Source organism: Neodiprion virginianus, chromosome 3, assembly GCF_021901495.1.
Source record: "Neodiprion virginianus isolate iyNeoVirg1 chromosome 3, iyNeoVirg1.1, whole genome shotgun sequence".
Taxonomy (NCBI): domain Eukaryota; kingdom Metazoa; phylum Arthropoda; class Insecta; order Hymenoptera; family Diprionidae; genus Neodiprion; species Neodiprion virginianus.
This window is the reverse complement of record NC_060879.1, coordinates 18895802-18915389: the sequence shown is the minus strand read 5'-3', so window position 1 is coordinate 18915389 and position 19588 is coordinate 18895802. Positions and strand designations below refer to the sequence as shown.

At 34.2% G+C, this 19588-nt stretch overlaps 3 protein-coding genes across 8 annotated transcripts; 2 read left to right on the top strand and 1 right to left on the bottom strand.

The window, feature by feature from the left end:
• Positions 1-1637: 1637 nt before the first annotated feature.
• LOC124300351 (putative methyltransferase C9orf114 homolog) lies at positions 1638-4461 on the top strand. Its single transcript, XM_046754329.1, has 2 exons — positions 1638-3583; positions 3905-4461. Exon 1 carries the CDS (start codon positions 1807-1809, stop codon positions 3025-3027), a length of 1221 nt encoding a protein of 406 aa, XP_046610285.1. The 5' UTR covers positions 1638-1806; the 3' UTR covers positions 3028-3583; positions 3905-4461.
• On the bottom strand, positions 3253-5685 carry LOC124300352 (ribulose-phosphate 3-epimerase). Its single transcript, XM_046754330.1, has 4 exons — positions 5257-5685; positions 5008-5115; positions 4171-4392; positions 3253-3476 (listed from the first exon to the last, which is right to left on the bottom strand). Exons 1-4 carry the CDS (start codon positions 5491-5493, stop codon positions 3366-3368), a joined length of 678 nt encoding a protein of 225 aa, XP_046610286.1. The 5' UTR covers positions 5494-5685; the 3' UTR covers positions 3253-3365.
• A 742-nt stretch (positions 5686-6427) lies between these two features.
• Positions 6428-17428, top strand: LOC124300227 (uncharacterized). 6 transcript variants are annotated; one of them, XR_006907184.1, is made up of 6 exons: positions 6440-6620; positions 6741-6892; positions 7003-7220; positions 7507-7952; positions 8371-8651; positions 9722-17428. XR_006907184.1 is itself a non-coding variant. In XM_046754056.1 (5 exons), the coding sequence occupies exons 2-5, from the start codon at positions 6822-6824 to the stop codon at positions 8551-8553; spliced, it is 918 nt and encodes a 305-aa protein (XP_046610012.1). In that variant the 5' UTR covers positions 6428-6500; positions 6741-6821; the 3' UTR covers positions 8554-17428. The 6 variants fall into 6 exon arrangements, 3 of the variants coding, with proteins under 3 accessions (XP_046610012.1, XP_046610011.1, XP_046610013.1); XR_006907186.1 differs by having other exon boundaries at positions 9708-17428; XR_006907185.1 differs by having other exon boundaries at positions 8729-17428.
• Positions 17429-19588: the final 2160 nt, after the last annotated feature.

The window sequence follows — 19588 nt, the reverse complement described above, 5'->3', positions numbered from 1 at the left end:
ATTTTAGAGTCATTTTCACGATGTAGGACATGATTGGAGAATCTGAAAAAAATACTGTACCTTCACAAGGCCTGCTCAAAGCGATAAGTGAAGTTTCAAGAAGGTGTTTTTCACCCTTTTTTTATTACAGAGATTCAAAATAACGGTTACACACCATGAGAGTGCACATAAATGATAATAATTACATAACTTGCTACTTATTTTAGTACTTATAATCACCCCCGAAGATATGTGGAAGCTGCGAAGTGAACGCACTTACAATTATACATTTCATACAAAGAAATCGCTTATTCTATGGATACAATCTATTAATCTTTGATCAAACTGGGCATTAAACTTAGAAATGTGAGCAAAAGTTTTCGTCATAACTTACATGGCTATCTTAGCGCATAGATTTACGGGTGAATGACTCATCAGAGGAAGAGCAAACCCTACATTCTACAGTTTTTATTGACAGAGGTAAAAATGAATGGATCGTCGAGTGCCTTCAACCGTTATTGCTTGGTTCAATCGCGGCTTCAATAATTTTTCATGTTCTTCATGTTCGCTGTTGCTGCAGAAGTCAAATGCGATATTTTTGCTCGAAATTTATACTCGTTCAGAATAGTGCTTCACCCACCCAACAACCCTTCTGATTGGTTGAATTCCACTAATGGGGCTAACATAATGCAGGTGCAATTCAATGTACCTGACTTTAGCGAATCTATTTGCATGAATTTTATTATTTGACATTTGGTGACGTGTCTTCAGCTGATTGAAGAATAGAATGACCAAATGACCCCTTCGCGGAATCGAGGTGGTGACCCGGACTACCGGACTACCTGGATAATGAAGGATTTAGGTGACGCATGCACAGGTGCAGGTATCCCATATCCTGGAACAACACTTGACCTGTGTCCGTAATTCATGCGTGAACCATAATGCGTCATAACAAATTTTGAATCTCTGTAATAAAAAAAGGGTGAAAAACACATTCTTGAAACTTCACTTATCGCTTTGAGCAGGCCTTGTGAAGTTACAGCATTTTTTCAGGTTCTCCAATCATGTCCTACATCGTGAAAATGTCTCTAAAATAACGCTGCGACGCCACCGTGGGTTAGCGGTGGACGGCAACCGGCCGCCCGCCATTACGTAGAGACTTCATGCGCATCGACACCTTTAATGATTTTTTACTCGAAAACGAAGAAAAACACCCCTCTGGAATTAATTCACAGGCTGTAGTATAGTTCAAGGAACATGTCAGAATTTAAAAAAAATTTTTTGGTCGTGTCAGTCACTGTTTTAAAAATCTGTGAAAAATTAATTGTTAAATAAACAATTGATAACAACTTTTTTTTACCATTTCGTATTTTTTTTTAAATTCTATGGAACTTTCCGCGTAATTTGAAAAAACAAAATATTGTATCTAATTTTTTGCCGAAGTTGTGAATTTTTGAAAAAAATGGGAGTCTAATTTGTTATTTTTAATAAAAAATCGAATTTTGCATCATGAGATTCGCGCTTTGGCACAAAAATCTAACTCCCCCTACACAATCCACATGCCAAATTAAAAAAATATCTGAGAGATGACTGATCCGGTTGACGCGGAATCGCCCATATGTCGATGGGTAAAACCGTGGTAGGTAGTCGAGCGGGCTAGAGACCGCTTGTTTATCTACGGACCTTGCTATCACTACGCTGTCAACTTGGAATCTAACCTAAAATTAAGCCAATGTGTGACGCGTGTTGTCCGAGTAATAGAGAAGGAAAAGACTGATTATAATGGTGGAAGAATTACACTTGTTAGGATAATTGTACCAACAAATAATGGCATCGGTCGTAGCACGTGGTAAGAGCTGGAAAGAGCACAACCGCCTACACAAGGAACAACGCAAAAAGTGGAGAGAAGAGAGACTAATAAAAAAAGTGAAGAAAGAAGAGAGCGAAAATCTTGCAGAAGAGATCAAAAAGTCAAACGAGTCTGAGAAAATATTGACAAAAAACGTATCCACTGTAAGTATCGCGGTGCCTGGTTCGATTCTGGATAATGCGCAGTCACCAGAATTGAGAACTTATTTAGCAGGCCAGATTGCGAGAGCAGCATGCATATATAAAGTTGATGAAGTAATCGTGTTTGATGATATGGGAGAAGTCTTAGAGGAAGAAAAAAAGAAACTGAGACATGATGAAATATTCGGAGAGGTCAGAGTCGGATGTTTGCAACTTGCTAGAATATTGCAATACCTAGAGTGTCCGCAATATCTGCGTAAATATTTTTTTCCCCTTCATAAAGACCTCCAGTACGCAGGAGTTCTGAATCCTTTGGACGCTCCACATCACTTAAGACAACAGGATGAGTCTGTGTTTCGTGAAGGCATCGTCACTAACAAACCTACAAAAGTTGGAAGAGGATCCCAAGTCAACGTTGGACTGCTCAACGACGTCACAATTGACAAAGTTCTGGCATCTGGTCTTAGGGTCACTGTTAAAATACCTGCAGAACAGAAAAACCCCAAAAAACTGAAAGGTATCGTTGTGCCTCCGAGTATGCCGAGAGCACACACAGGAACTTACTGGGGTTATAGTGTCAGAATAGCAAACAATTTGACACAAGTAATAACAAATAGTCCTTACAAGGAAGGTTATGATTTGACTATTGGAACTTCGGATAAAGGAACTTCTGCAGACCATGTCGCGTCAAATAGCCTTGCATACGATCATGTTCTCATTGTTTTTGGTGGCTTAACTGGGCTGGAAGCAGCCTTGGAAGCCGACCCCCTCTTGAATGAAGACGATCCATCTTTACTTTTCGACAAGTATTTGAATGTCTGTCCAGAACAAGGGTCCCGAACGATAAGAACTGAGGAAGCTATATTAATATCGCTGGGTGAATTGAGGAATAAGTTACTGCCAAAAAATCCTCCGTTAGCGAATCCTCAATTTCAAAATGACCCTCAAGCTGCCGGGAATAATTTATTACCAAGAAAAAAAATGAAGACAGAAAATCCAACAGTATACAGCTCCGATTCCAGCGATTCATCCGACTAAAAGATGAGGTTGAAGTTTATCGAAACTTAATGTAATGAAACATTTCCAAAAAATCACTGTTTCGCAACTTTAGAATGACTTCAAAGGAATTGAGTTTGGAAAATATAACTGTTCTACATCATTATGTTAATGTGACTGATTTCAACCTTGCAGATAAGGATTACTTGAAAATTGCAGAAGAACAATTAGCTGAAAGCAAGATGACCAAATGATTTTCCCTAATGCTTGAACTTTATCATCATGTTTTTAATCGTATAAAAAGTATATACATAAATTGGAATAAAATAACGATGAATCATTCAAAGCCTCTTAGATTATGGGTATTTGTCAATTTTTTTCTAATGCTTGTCCAATACAGCAGTTACTGTTTCTTTTAAAGATGCCATCACTTTCGTAGGATTTTCAGCACCTATCACTGCAGTTCCAGAAACTATCATATTAGCACCAGCCTGCAATTTGGAAACAATTTTCTTATAATGATGAAATTAAACTTTGGCGATGATAGAAAAATAGATTATTGGCATGGATGAGGCTAATGCTGTCGCAACAAAATGAGGTTAATATGTTTATCTAGAGTGCGATAAGGATCTACTCTAGAATTTCTTCGGCTGCTTGAGTTTGCCAAATAGTATTTTATCACATAATTAGCTTTATGGAACAAAAGTTTTATGTTACACAAATGGAATATTCATCTATACTTAGGCAGCAATGTTCTAGATATAATTTTTCTATCTGAGTAAAACAGAAAATAATGTGGGAACCATAACATAAATAAAAAAAAGCCCTCAACACCAACAAGTACAAATATTTTTCAAGTTCTTCAATTATTTCAATACTTGCATAATTTATTTGTTATCATATTCGCTAATTTTTACAGATTTGTAACAACTCGAACCAACGGAAGACCAATATTATTATTAATGCAATCGAGTGCTTACTAAGGCAATAGGTAATTAAAAATGTTCAACAGACAATTTTTGCAATTCTGCAAGCATAACAAGCAGCAAAATGGATCTGAACGGAAATCATTATACTCCCATCCCATCCATGGTTACAAGGATACATGGAACCAGTTAGTATACTATTTAGTACATTGTTTATCATGATCCTAGTTTGATATTCAGAATGAACATTGGAAGTTACCTCTGCACAAGAGTGTATGGTGTTTAGCCCAACTCCTCCATCGACTTCAATGTCCAAAGTGGGGTAATTATTTCTGAGCCATCGAACTTTATTCATCATTGGTTCCATAAACTTTTGACCACCAAAACCAGGCTCGACAGTCATGATGAGCACCATATCTGCCATGTCTATGTAATCGACCACAACGTTTACTGGAGTTCCAGGTTTCAGAGCTATCCCAACCTTTATAACATAAATTGTCAGCTTCCGTCAGTATTATTCAAATTAAATGTTTCTGATATGTTTAGTTAATTCACAAGTCAAGATTCTTTGTGCTGAAATTCAAAGAAATTCAAGTAGAAGTACTGAGAAAAAAAGCACGCTATAAATCACATAAATGCAGAGGTATAGAAAACTATGTTAGTTTTCATTGTTCAGTTTTGTTCCATTGATTTGAGAATGCGTCGAAAATATAATGAGTATTGTGCCAATAAATACAGCCCAAGAGACTAGATGGCACTGCTCCACATTTCAATCTTATTGTCACTGTTAGTTACTAATTACTTTTGCAACAGGTTCTTTTTCAAAAAATTTAACTACAAATTATTTTTGCACTAGGTAATCGAAAATTCAATCAACCATCAGTCCTCTTGTTAGAATAGATGAATCTTATAAGAATCAAAAAGTCAATAGAACGACTGGTTGAATTTATTAAATTACTCATTACAAATATTATTAGCAATTACATATTTTTTTATCTACAATTCTGACAATGCCATGCGTAATCAAACTTGTACATCGTACAAATTTAAATATTTAAAATTTTATTACATGCCTTCTTTAAGTATTGACACATACCTTCATTCCTGTCTCTTTAATTTTTCTACAAACTGATGGCACATCAATAACAGGTTCAACATGAAAAGTGTATTGATCTACACCGGCATCTGACATGGGCAAAATCCACTGGAAAGTAATAAAATTTTGTACAAGCCGAAAGTAAGTGATATTGAGTGAAACGAACATTTTTCATGAAATGGTAATTGTTTAGCTCTCATGCACTTGTTTTTTTTTTTTTTTTTTTATAGAGATTTAAGTTTGAGGTACCTTTTCGGGCTCCGAAACCATCATATGGGTCTCAAAGAATGCGTTTTTTATTTTATTTCGTAAACATTTGACCAACGGATGACCAAATGTAAGGTTAGGAACAAAATGACCATCCATTACGTCTAGATGCAGATAATCCGCACCGCTATCCAACAGACGTTGAGATTCGGTGTACAAATCCGACAAATCCGCATTTAAGATAGATGGGCCAATTTTGGCGGATAAAATCTTGGCCATGTTCTAAGAAAATATATCTGTTTGACTAGACTCCAATCGTGGTTGTCCGTTAACTGTGGCCTAAGTGCCCAAGAGTGCAATCCAACGGTATATGGCCATGGCCTTTGGAACCGGCAACAAGTCGTCGATTGCAGTATGCACATACATATGTGTATACATAAATATGCGATTATACTTTCTTGATTATATTTTGAAATGATTAGTTAAGTTGATTCCACCTCGGTTTTCTTTTGCCATTCTGGCCTATGTATATACGCATTAACAAGTGAAATGCAGTCATTGGTAATGCGGATAATGAGAAATGTAAAAAAATTGAGATTTCGTTGCCTTTCGAACTTTGAATCATATTTATATTGGGACGGATGATAAAGTTTCCATATTCATGTACGCTCATCTGCCATAATATGTCTCTATTTACAGTGGATAAAGAATGACAGACAAAAAAAAGTGAAAAACGCCCGAAGCCGCTTTCTGATTAATCTAAGTACTGTATTCAAACGACGTTTGTCAGTTGTCTCTGACATTCATATGAGTTTGTCACTTTTCCACAAAGCCTTGTGTACGGAAACGATCATTAATTAGGAAAGATTTTGGCAACAGATATCGCAGTCTAACCATTAGATTTGTCCAAAACGTCTCTTAGAACTTTCTACCTATATGCACGGACGCAGGAGCGAATGGGGGACCACAGTTGTCACAGGTGATTGCAGGTAGCGCACAATTGTTGGTTTACTTTGCCGCGAAATTCCGGTGTTCTAAAATGAAAAAGTATTCTGTTTGGTCAATTGAAAACTTTAAACAGGTTAATTTGCGACGGTGCTTTTCTCCAAGTTCGGCTTCCGTCGCCATCCCGACACACCGACGTGCACCGTTGACGTTGTGTGAGATGTGCGCAAGCTGCTAGGGAAGGGGTACTTTTTACTCGCTTTCTGGCAGCACTGCCAGAAATGTCTGTCTCTTCTTACTGTGCCGCTTGTTCACCTTTTCTGTGGCAAGCATAGTGAACGGTATACATGATATATATATACATATTTATATATATATATCAGATGTCACACGGGTGTTAAATATTGATTAACCGTAAAAATGGCGTGAAAATTCAAAAGCAAATTTGAAATGTGCCGACAGTGAGTGTTTGCAAGTTAATTAAGCTAGATATGTTTGAATTACTACGATATAATTCCACGAAAATAGAATCAGATTTATTAATTACACTTAAATTTTGAATAATTTTGTCTATAAAATAGTGTCATCTCGGTAGTCGCTGCATCCTTTCAGGCGTCTACCGTAGTTACATTGCCAATTTAACGGAAATACTGGATCCCTAGATGAAAATGATGATATCAAAATTTGGTCTGTTCTTATGGATGAATAGTAGGGAAAATCCTGTAGTAAATTTGTAAGTAGATACAAAAATTTAAATATCTTTGCTCACCAATTAATTATCAATATTATTCTCGACAGAGAAAGGCCAGTGTCTGGTCTATTAATATCATTTTGAAAGTATAGACAGCACCGCATATTGAAGGATTTCCAAATCATGAAGATGCTGGCAAAGCGTATGTTCCCAAGTTTGATTACTTGCAGTTCTAAGGCTGCTGGCATCTTAGCACCTTTAACTATTCCTCCTGCACATATTGCTGCACTTTACTATTTCTGGCCAGAATTCTCACGAGATGTCGACAAGCGTTATTGCTCATGTTCTTGTTGGGACACCGTGTTCAAGGGTAAGAAATTGGAAACATTTTTCTTGGTCATGGCTCATGCATATTTTACTTTGACTATAGAGATACACATCTCATTTGTCAAAACTTCAAATAACAAATAAATGTCATTTCTAATTATTTCCATTTTTTTGCATAAATATCTCTTGATTGGTAATTGTAAAACTAATTGGGTTATTTTGGTCAACCAATAGTAGAAAAAAATTCGTATTTTGAAATTTCAAGCACTTCCGAAATGAGAATGCCGTCAGCCAATGCATACTTCCTTGTTTTAATTTTTTTTTTTCAGGCTCCTATGAATCTGGTGTTGCATCTTACAAGCATATGTATTTTAATGCCACTGCTAATACCATAAAAATATGGTTTATGATAGTAGTTGGTATAATTATATTTTACGAAAGTGTGAAAGATTTAGCATGGCTAGCTATGCAATGTCGTCTGAGATTTAGAATGTTGATACTTTTTGGAACTGCAGTGTTTTCTCATTACTATTCATGGTGGGTGTACATAAATTATTGGAATGACGAGTTTTATTCCCAGTGGTATCATCAATTGTTTTTCACTGCTACCGAATTATTGTCAACAATTCTGGTTGTTCATTTGGCTGATGCAAAAAATCCAATCACACATAGAAAAGCATTTGGCATCGCTGCTATTGCAATCATGCATATTTTAGCTGGTAGTTGGGACCAGTTCATCACCAATGTTGTTAGAGGAGAGGGATATTCCCATCAGGTAAATAAAAATCTCATCTATCTTTGATAACTTTTGTTTTCAATGATGATAAAAATGTGTTACTAATTATTGTAAATTAAATAAGATTTCTCAACTCCCAATCATGTAAAACAGTTAGTTATATCAATTTAAATTGCACTTGGTCTTTACAGACCTTGACTTGATTTCATAAATTTATGAAATTTTTTATCAGTTTCTCTATTTGCTCAAATTATTTACTTGCATTTTCTAAATCGCGTGTTATTAAACATAGTGCATAATCAGCTTATTCAATAGTAAAAAATAATTTTTAGTTAGGGAAAAACCTGAATTATGCTTCAAAACACCTGCGATTCTCAAGCAATTTCTCAAGCATAGACATTCTGTTCAAGGCTTGTTACAGTGCATTGTTGAAGTAAAAGGTTCACATAATTAACAGGTAATTCGGGATCTGGGGTTCATGATTCCTGATATTCTTCATGTTGCCATCCCTCTATGGTCTGTGGAATGGCGTAACGCCTATGGCCTACCTGGAGCTGGTTCCAGTCAGAATATCAGACGTGATCTCACGTGTATTTCAGGAATGGTTATAATCGGATTATGTTTTTGTGCTGCCCTGTGATATGCAAAGCGATGAGTTAGTAATCAAAATAAACATGAGCAGCTGCTTAGTGCTTATCTTAAAAGCATAGCAATGAATGGAACTTTGGATTATAACAGGTATTACTTCTGTTTTACATTGATCTAATCTTCCAAATCTTTGTTTCTATATTTCAACCGCTGACAACATCTTACAGATTCAGATGGTCTATCAAATTTGTTTGGGTGAATTTTAACCAATGAACTTTCATCAAAATCTGTGACAATTTGGACAGCTCTGTATCTCAACGAGAAATTGTGTTTTTAAGAATGTTTTTTTTTTGTCAAAATTGTCATTATTGGTAGTGAAAATGTTCAGGGGCCACTATTGCGATATTTCATACCGTTACAGACCAACGAATTTGAAGATATTTTATTTAAGAACGGACACGACTGTAGCCATATGAGATATTGCGTCAGGGAGCGGTAAAGTTTGGTACAACTAGTACTAACAATACACCGTAAATTCTTATAGAATTTTTATTGTTGAATATTTGCTGGACTTAAAAAAAAAATTATAACTTAATGTATTGTAAAAATGTACGTTATTCAAAGGAAAAATAAAATTTTCAGTATAGGCACCATTTTTAGTTGACAATGAGATACAGAGTCGTAGTTTGACACAGTGACAGGGATCATTGGTTTTATGAATCATGAGTAGGGAATCATTTAGGTAATTGGACATAAAAATTTAGTACAATCAACCAATGCCGTTTTTATCAATTTGAATGAGTAACCTCTTTGTATATCACAAAAAGCGATAGAGAAGTTTTTATTTGGTGTGGTAAATTTTGTTGTCAGCTGTTGTTCACCATGTACATTGTTTAGTTAGTATTTGTAACTGTGACACAACTCAAGTTTACTATTTCTTTGTATCATGTGTTGCATATTGTATTGTGTTGTCAAGTAAAATTAATTCGAGATTGAAGTTTTAAACATTAATGTAACGGAATACTGAAAAAAATTGTTGTTTCGCACGTTTAGAATGTGTTTGAAAGAATTAAGTTCTCAATATTAACATTTTGCATCTTTACTGTTTACTGAATTTCACAAAATTCTGCAGCTGCGAAATAACAAATTTTCTACAAAATGCATCGTTGCAATAATAAATAACTTCAATCTTACAAATTAATTGAGTTTTTTGGATGCAGGGTGATTGTTTGATTCTCCAAGAAGGCAGCAAAAGAATTACGTACGTACCACAATTGAGATCAACCTAAAAGATAGAATTATTTAGTTGTGTGGATCCAATGGTGAAGTTTATGAACCAATATGTGTAATGATGAAACTATTGTATTAGACTCTTGTTGAAGTTCGCGCTTTTTCAAAATCGCAATCTACAATACAGTGGGAATTTAATTATTTTCGAATTCGACCTAAAATTAAAGTGGGTATCGAGTGTGGATTCCCTAATGTCCAACCAGTAAAAAGACAGAGAAACTCCGGAATTCAGATTCAGTGAGTACTTTTCTTTTCTGAGTCGACTTATGAACGTCTTCCACCATATCAATGGTATTCTCAATATTAAGTACGTAAATCGAATCCTATGTATCAAAATTTATTTCAACATCACATACTTATTCACGAGTATTCAATATTGGCAAATAAACCTTATTATTGGGCCACTTTAGATAACGATGGAGGTAATTGTTGCTAGATCTGACAAAATGACTCAGCCTTCTGACATGAGAACTGAATACGAATTTGGACTCTGTTAAAAGCTATACTTAAGGGGATTGTCTAGTGTAATGGCTGTATTTTTAAAGGTTTTTTGGATATTTTTTTGAGATACAACTTTGAAATAAAATTTCTCATAGTTTTTATGTTCTATTTATTGACATTTAAACAAACTTTGTACATTTTTTGGAGACGAAATAGTGAATATAACCTAAAATAGCCCGATAGGATCTTATGTAAAAAAATGTAGACAGGATATATCAAAAAGCACTAGACCGATCCTATTCAAATTTTTACAGCATCTTTATTATACCTATACTTATAGCCTCAACTAGGATAATCATGATGACTTTGATAATTTTTGTTTTACGAGCTAAACAAATTGATCAATAACTGCAAATCAAATATTTTTTCATAAAATATAAACCACCAAAGCAATCATGATTATCCTAGTTCACGCGATAGGTATAGATACAATAAAGTGCTGTAAAAATTTGAGTAGAATCGCTCCAGTGCTTTTAGAGATATCATGTCTACACTTTTCTTACATACGTTCCTATCAGGCGGTATACATTAGGTTATGAGAAGTTTTATTTCAATGCTTCGACTTAAACAAACCCCCAAAAAATCGTTAAAAAAAACAGCCTTCATATTACACGACCCCCTTAACTTTGAAAGTTGGTAGCTCTTAGTATATGAACCAAAAAAAGCAGTGAAATATCGCTGATTAGTTATTGTATACAATGCAAGATCTCTTGATGTGAGAGTGTTGCTACCAGTGGTTACGTTTTAATAACCTGAAGGAACTAATATTGTGTTCGAGTTTGAGCATTAGTCCCAATAGGTCGTATTTTGACCAAAGAGTTAAGGAGTGTTAAGGAGTTATATACGAGTAGACAGCTGAAAAGGGGTTGAATTTTGAAAATTCATATCTCAACAACCAATTATTCATCAAGTCAATCGAACTCTGCTTTATACAAAAGTATGTAGACAGTCATCATTTATCACGAGCAAACTATTTGACGTTATTGTCAATAAAAATACTTGATCTACGTAATTTTTAATAAAACAGACTCAGATCGAATTGAACAATTGGTCGTCGAGAGGTAAATTCCCAAAACATACCCATATTTTCAGCCATCTATTTGTCTACACCCCCTTAACACAGTTCACTAGGCATATCTTTTTGCTCAATCTAGAAGCTCGAAGTAGTTCAGGGTTAATTACAGTTTTTTATACTTGCCGACTCATCAACTGCGGTCATAATTTAATTGAATTCGGTCACTGCAGAAAACTATTGTCTCCCTATGGTTTTCACATCCGTTTGTCCTGCAAATAAATCTCTGGTCAACAAATCTTACAATCAATAGCATGTTGATCATCCATAATTTGATAGAATTTTTTATAGTACATATTTTATAATACGTTACTTCACCAAGGTAATTGATATTATAGTTATAGATGAGACAAGATGTTTTATCGGTTTAAAATATCTTAAATCATACTATAGGTTGTTTTAATTGTTAGACTATAGTGTGATCAAACAGCATAAATTAATCGCGTTGATTTTTTTACTTCGATCTTACTTATTCATTCATTGTTCGTAGTGTTCAAGGAATGTCAGTAAGAAATTCATGTTAAACATATTTTTTTAATTTTTCGCTACTCAAATAGTGCATTTTCAAAGACGTTAAAACGCAATTTGTATTTACAGATATGTAAATCACTCAAAGAATTATAAAATTATTGAACATTCATACTGATAAAATCGTGAACACAAACAATTTATTTGACAAATTCGTTCGAAATTTCTTACTCACATACGACAATAAGAATAATCAATTACCGTTTAAGTTACTGTTGCAAATTCTGTAAGAGGCTATATTAATTCCCATGTATATTTATTGTAGTACAGTAGCATTTACGTACAAATGAAACAGGTAAAGACTAGTTTAGTACAGATATTTTTTAGTATAACTCATTAAAAATTTACTCTCTGTTTATACTTTTTATTGCGAAAAAAATTTAGTTTTATTTGAAACCTTGCGAGAACGATGTAGTCAGTATTTACCGACTGAAGGAAATGTCGCTTCATTTGAGTGCTACAGAAAATGCATGCTGAACAAAAGTATCGAAAAATATTTCTGCTTCATGCACAAAAATAAAAAAGGCTGGGAAATGTTTTCATAAAGTGAGTAGTACATAATAGAATTACAGGAATAGATTTTTTGACATTATTGTTGCGTAAAAAAAACTTTTTTGGGGTACTTGTATTTCACATTGCATGTAGAATTGCGCGAACTGCGGTATTTTTACATCAGTGATGTTTATGTTTTGATAAAATTCAAAATAAATGACATTCAACGCGGTCGGTAAACATTGACTCTAGCGTCCGCTTAAAAGACTATGGGGTGTACAGTCAGGTTGAAAAAGTGTTGGCACAAAAACGTGATGAAACAAAGCTTTAGATAGTGTCACTGAAGCTATTTTAGTTACATTCAGCTGTAAAAAATGAAATGGAAGAATGGAAATGTTAAAACACTGAAATTCAACTGTAAACAACTCATTATTTTAACTACACCATAGAAACCTCATTATTCTACTCTTTTTTCGCCGAAAAATCTGTATTACATTTCTAATTCCAATTAGCAATAACTGATTTTATCCGTAAATAGATTCTCCACAGATCGTCTAATAATGAGTAAAATTGTGATGAATTGTATACATCTTTTTTCTTGCCATCTGACAAACTCAAGAAAGAATATGTCTCGGACAATTTGCAAGGCATTCATTTACGAATAAAATGAGTTATTTGTCAATAGAATCAAACAAATTACTTGGATTATTCGGTGAAAAAATAATGTGATAATGCAATTTCTCTGACGCTCATAACGCGGTGTTCACAATTGAAATTCAGTATTGAAACATTTTCATCTGGGTCACATAGACTTTTTGAATCTGATATACCTTCGTCAGCTTCAGTTGCCCTGTTTAACTTTCGTTTTCTTATTTTTTTTAATAAAAGCCCTATACACGCATTAAATATTTGACGACCTTGTAACGTTAACATATCCAATCATTTTGCAATTTTAGAATGGCTACAACCGCAGCTATTCAGAAATAAGGTCTTAGTAAGGCCAATTTATTGTATTCCGCATATATAAACCTATACACCAATTTTAAAGTTGTGAAATAGCGTACCAAGTTGAACGTCCTAAAGTGTTTTTTTTTGTGCATATATTTGAGAAATTTACAATGTCAAAAGAACTCATTCTATTGCAGATCATGAAATGTGAACTAATAGTAAGTCGAAAAGACGTTTCAATTCTTTATATGATGTATTGATTATATTATTTTTATCTACGAATACAATATTTGAAGAAGAAGATATAATTATTAGGTACCTAAATGTAAGGTAGTGCAGAAAAGCATATAGAATTTTATATACGAATTTGACTTTCCAGGTAACTTTTCGTGTTCAACGAAATGAACCAATCTCAATATTTGTCTTTTGTTTCTGCATGCAATAATTTTTTGAACCTGCATCCTTATTAGGATGGTCCTTAAAAAGGTAATTTTTGACTTTCGACTAGCTCGCCCCCCAAATCAGTTCCAGATAATTAAAAAATAACGAACTCATTTTTTCAGATTCTTATATCAACTCTAAGCAGTCCCGAAAGAGGGTGGATTCCATTCAACCCTTTCAGGGGCACATCAAATCTGCCGAAGGGATTTAGATGAAATTTAGTATAGGAGGGTTTCTTAGGCTGCCGGTTACGAATCTGAACTCAAAATTTGCAAATTCAAAATGGCAGACCCAATATGGTGGAGCTAAATCCAAAAAGTCATTTGATTTCCGAAAAACCGTAATCGATCTGTAATCGAAATTCCAAAGTTCTAAATGGTGGATCCAATATGGCAATATCAAGTGACTTGGGATTTTGGTCCACCATGTTGGATCGCCAATTTGAAATCAAAAATTTTGTGTTCAGATTCTCAACAAGTGACCCAAAAAACCTCATTAGACCAAATTTCATCTAAATCCGTTTTCTAGATTTGATGCGCCCCTGAAAGGATTGAATGGGGAAATCCACCTTCTTGGGGACACGGGTTAAAGTTAAGATAAAAATGTGAAGAAATTAGGGAATTACTTTTCAATCATTTGGAGACGATTTGGAGGGTGAGCCGGTCGAAATTTGAAAATTATCTTTTTAAGGACCACCCTAATCCTCATGTACAGAAATGAATGAAAGAAGTTTAGGACTTTTGCTTTATTGAGAGTATCATTTCGTTCCAACGACAATACTCGAAAAATCACTGATTCTACGGATAGTTAGTAAGTTTAGAAAGAAGAGAAAGGGTACTTACTAAAAAAGCTCACCGTTTGGGTATTTTTAAAAGTCCAGAAGCACAAGACTTTGCACCAGTGAAAGAAAACCTTTTCAACTCAGAGTTTCTGTACTAATGCAGTTTTTAAACAAATTGCAAACAATTTTTTCGAGGTGCAGAAATTTCATGTTAATAAATTATCGATGTCATCGGGTTTTGGAGTTTTGCAGTATTGGGAATGGAAATGTAGGATCTGTGACATGTGGTGGCAAAAATGCATTACTCTGACTGAGCCTTGTTGAATTTTGAAACACCTCGTTTATCGTATCTTTTGCAGCATATTGATTCCATGTGAAAAAAGTTAAGCCTCATAATTTGCAAAAAGTTGCCGGTACTTTCCCATTCGCGTAATTAACCTGAAACTATAAGCTGATAATCGATCTTTCGACGCCAAATTGTTTAGTCATGCCCCTTTATTAGTTTCCAAAACTCGGCAAAACGCGATGACTTTTTCAACAAGCCAAAGATCAATAATTCACAGTTTGGGCCCAGATTTGAAAACAAAATCGAAAATAAAACGTTTAGAGTGGCATCATAAATAGTTCTAATATGAAAAATTCCGTACTTCGTTAACATCGGGGTTGTAAAATTCTGAATGAAAAAATAATACATTCACGATTAAATTAAATTTTTTAATGAAAATTTTTTTCCATAAAATAATTAAAATTAATGGCAATGGAAATGCTTCCTATCAAAAAATCAAAATTAATGATTAATGAAAATACCAATGCATTAAAAAGTTGATGCATTATTTAAAACTCTAGTTAACATCATATTTTGTTAGTCAAATTTTGAATTCTGAATCAAATATCTTGTTTTCCACGAAATCTCATCGGATAAATTAACATTTATTTACACTAAATTGTATCGGAAGTATCGCCGACTGGTATCTACTAATAGCTTAGGATTTATAAGTATATGTACACCTCCCGAGGTGGATTCTGACAGATTCAAGTCAACCCGTGTCGACTGCTGTGCAACACGGGTGGCTTTGAATCGGTCAAAATCCACTTTGGGAATTGTACATGGAAAGTTTCAAATCAAAACGTTACATAAATATTTATAGACGGATAACTTTTTATATGAATTTTCTGCACGTACGTATCTGAAGGGTCCCGCTTCAACTTTTAGCGCCAATTTCAGAGGTACGTGAAAATACTTGATAGATAGGTGGATTGTTTAGATATGAGAGATTGATATAATAGCTGTATTACGGTAGATGTTTACACACTTGATTGAATAATTTGACGGACGAGTCGGACTTTGAAGGGCCGGATGGTATATTATAGGTACAAAAGAACTATACAACTCTTGAGAATCAACATCAAGTGTCTCGCGCAGTTGATTTAAACAATAAAAACTGTTATGTTTCATGTGGATTTTATGTGTGATGTAGTATGAGAGTAGCAAAAAATGATTTTCTTCCCAATACAAGACGGCTATGAGAATTTTGAAAGTGCCTCTACGTATAATAATAACCGAAATTATTTATATCTATTATTGTTAATGAAAAATAGTTATGATTTGTATACATATAAGATTTAAATTGTGAACACTTTAGAGACTTGTTTTATATAGAACTTTGGAATGATGTACAGGCAGCTGTGCAATTTAATTTTTTATGTTTCATATATTTTATAGAACTTTCTTCGATTGTTTTTTTTTATATATAGTATCTACAGTAGTAATACGTAGTTAATTAATAGAATTAGAAATTTGTTACCAAAAATTACAACTGCTCTGTCGGAGTATCGGACTTTTCAAGCTAAAGTGTAATCGGAACCTAAATCCCAAGTATTTGTTATTTTACAAAACACACAGAAGTATACGAATATTATTTTATTTTTACAATAACCGTAAATACTCGTTTTTTTTTTTAGTATCACTTTAGGCTGACGAAGATTTACAATTTTAAATTCAACTGTACTCTAAACACTTATTACACTCACGAATTTCACTGCTCCATTGCCTGGTGAGTCCCAATACTTCGTGTCGCTGGAAACTGTCGTAATATTTCGTAGGGGATAATATCACGAATGTCCGTTAAACGTTTAACTGGCGTAATATATAACGTCCTGTTATAATCTCCTGTTTTTATCATTTTGACTGTCACATTTACGCTGGTTATACGTTTCACAAGATAACAACAATGAAGACTAGATTATAACGGGCCATTATGTATTACGCCAGTTGAACGTTTAACGGATGTTCTTGTATTCGATGTCCTATCGAGAATTGAAGCATAATCTTTATCGGTAGCTACTCTGAATGTAACAGTAGCAGATTGTAACAAATAACGCACACTAATATGTTCGATACGATAAAACTAGAACAGTCGACAAAGAATTCTGTTATACGATTGTTATTAAATAAACGAGTATCTGTCGATCGGTTGATTACGAAAAATAGAACAGGTGCACTGAAATTTCAGTTTTAACCAAGACCTCGTGGTTTACGTAAAAATTACCGAAGGTCCTTCTACCGTTTAGATTGTACAATTTTAGACATAGGTAAACTGTTTGTAGTTCTAAACGTAACCGATTACTCGATACGTTCTAGATAATTACTGCATTTCAAAGATTTTCATAGTTTATTTTCAAATTTGAAATGACCTGTATAGTATTACTGTCATGGAGTGATAATAGTCATATCAGAAATGCGAAGTGCAATAATGAATATTTTACTTCAGTAATCCTTGTACAACAAGCATCTTAGTAATTTATTAATTCTCACGTGTAGTTTATTGTGAAAAAAAAAAAATCGCTGAAAACTAAATAAACTTTGCAGCGATATTCGTTATGTTCTTCTTTGGTCAATACACCTCACCTGATACCTAGTTAACGATAAGCCATGTAGTAATTTTTGATTGATACGAATTTATTACATTTATTATACAGTTCTTCGAAATAAACCAGTGTTTGCATTTTAGTCGCTCTGAAATGAGAGAAATCTATTATCATATTGTAATTTACAATTTTGTTTTTTCAATTATTCAATTAACGTCAAAACCAGAACTCCTTCGTCTAGATTTCTACAAGTTCTCTCTTGGCAATCCAAACGTTCAATCAAATTATTGTTACACTTTATCCAGCAATGAATTCCTTTGCGTTTTTTTCGACTTTAATTGAATGTAATTCAGGTATTGAGAACAAACTTATTACATCCAGGTCAACTGTTGGTTTGAATGGAAGCGAGTCATACGGTGTCATTCGATTCGACCTTGATCTCTTGTATCTCATATTGAAAAAGGTGACCTCCGTAACATTGATGTTGCGATTTCTGGAATGGCTCTGTCTGGACTTCGTCCATATTTATAGTGGTGCTACATTTTCGATTTGATGCAAAAAATAGTGCATTTTGATGAAAGTTTATCCGAGAGAAACTGCGATGCAAAGAGCTCTTTAAAGCATCTCAATTTTATTTCGTGTCACCCAAGGATGATCAGAGTTTCACGGATACGTGTCCTTGAAAGCCTCGAATCAGGGTCCAAGGCTTATTGCTGGTACGCTTTCGACGGATATAAATTGTAAAGAATCGTCGCCCATAAACCTCACAACCGAATTTCGATCCTTTTCGAAATTCAACAGTACAGGTTGCCGGTAGATTTCCAAGTGCTTGTTTGCCGTAACCTTGAACCGTAACCTTTTTAACAGTGCTACGCAGGACTTGGTAATAGTTAAAATTAGTGACATTTTACTCGGTTGGTAACTGACTACGGCATTCCCTTGAAAATGATAAGACAGCAGAGTCAAAAGCGGGGGTAAAACAACATCCTTACTATGTGATAGGAATGAAACCCAGCAAATTTGAATAACGCAAGTTAATGTATCGTTAATTGGAATGGTTTTATAGTGGACAGTTTCAATATAATTAAACTGTGTTGTTTTTGATTTGATTTTAATGTTCGTGCCAAAATCGCGTCAGATAGATTAAAATTGAAAGGCAACAGATTCTTAGAGAGAAGAATTTCCCACATATACGTTCGAAAGAACATATGTAGGTACATACACTGCCGGCCAAAAGTTTGGGTACGTACACCAGTCAAAATTTCTTGCCGCACTAAAAGTTAGATAGCGAACTCAAAAATAAAGATAATCAAACGTTCTTCATTTTGCTTTTTTAGAAAATTCAATACAATTTTATTTGACCCTGGTACGTATTTTTGAACATGGCCGTATTTTGGCTATTTTTTAACCGCCGGAAATTAACTCCGAGTCTTGGGGAAAAAATTTTCCTCGGTTTTTTCTATGGTAAACGTAAAAGGATATCAAAACCTACATTTTCGTTTTTTAGAAAGCTTCGTACGATTTTTTCCGTCCCAATATTGCATTTTTAGCTGAAAAAAACATGTTTTAGAAAAAAAAGCTGTAATTAAATAACTAGAGGGTTTCAGAGAAAATGTCAAGAAGGTAAAAAGTTGCTTACTTTCACACTGGAGTAGCCTGAATTTTTTCAGAATTTAGAAGAAAAAAATTTTTTCAATAATTGGGTCTGGACTGATGAGTGGAGGGGCAATTTTTTGGTTCGAACTTGGAGAATCAGCGTCAGTTGAGTTGTTGTATCTCAAAAACTATCAAATTTAAGACTATATATTAAAAAGAAAAAACTTTAAGCATTTGAACTTACTTTTTGACGCAAAAAAAAAAAAAAGATATAATAAATCACGTCTCTCAACTCATCTATACGAGTTTTTCGTTGTAAAAAAAATCGCATTTGCTCCGAACAGCCCATATTTATCGATACATTCATTTTTCGGGATAATTAGATACGACATGCCTTGATTACGTAAAGTAGTAATCATGCCTCGTATTTCAATACGAAGTTCTTTAGATTTAGTCAGTTTTACCCGTTAAAAGATTTCGGAGCAGGAAAAATTCAAATAAATTGTACCAAGTACTATTCATACATGAGACTGTCGAAACGAATCCAGAATACATACTTCGCGTGACTTC

Excerpts from the sequence above, each read along its gene's own strand:
- LOC124300351 (XM_046754329.1), top strand. The coding sequence starts at position 1,807 with ATGGCATCGGTCGTAGCACGTGGTAAGAGCTGGAAAGAGCACAACCGC.
- LOC124300352 (XM_046754330.1), bottom strand. The coding sequence starts at position 5,493 with ATGGCCAAGATTTTATCCGCCAAAATTGGCCCATCTATCTTAAATGCG. Across the intron at positions 5,116-5,256 it reads TGGTTTCGGAGCCCGAAAAG|TGGATTTTGCCCATGTCAGA; the intron begins GTACCTCAAACT and ends ATTACTTTCCAG. Across the intron at positions 3,477-4,170 it reads CCATACACTCTTGTGCAGAG|GCTGGTGCTAATATGATAGT; the intron begins GTAACTTCCAAT and ends TCCAAATTGCAG.
- LOC124300227 (XM_046754056.1), top strand. The coding sequence starts at position 6,822 with ATGAAAATGATGATATCAAAATTTGGTCTGTTCTTATGGATGAATAGT. Across the intron at positions 6,893-7,002 it reads GAAAATCCTGTAGTAAATTT|ACAGCACCGCATATTGAAGG; the intron begins GTAAGTAGATAC and ends TTGAAAGTATAG. Across the intron at positions 7,953-8,370 it reads GAGAGGGATATTCCCATCAG|GTAATTCGGGATCTGGGGTT; the intron begins GTAAATAAAAAT and ends CATAATTAACAG.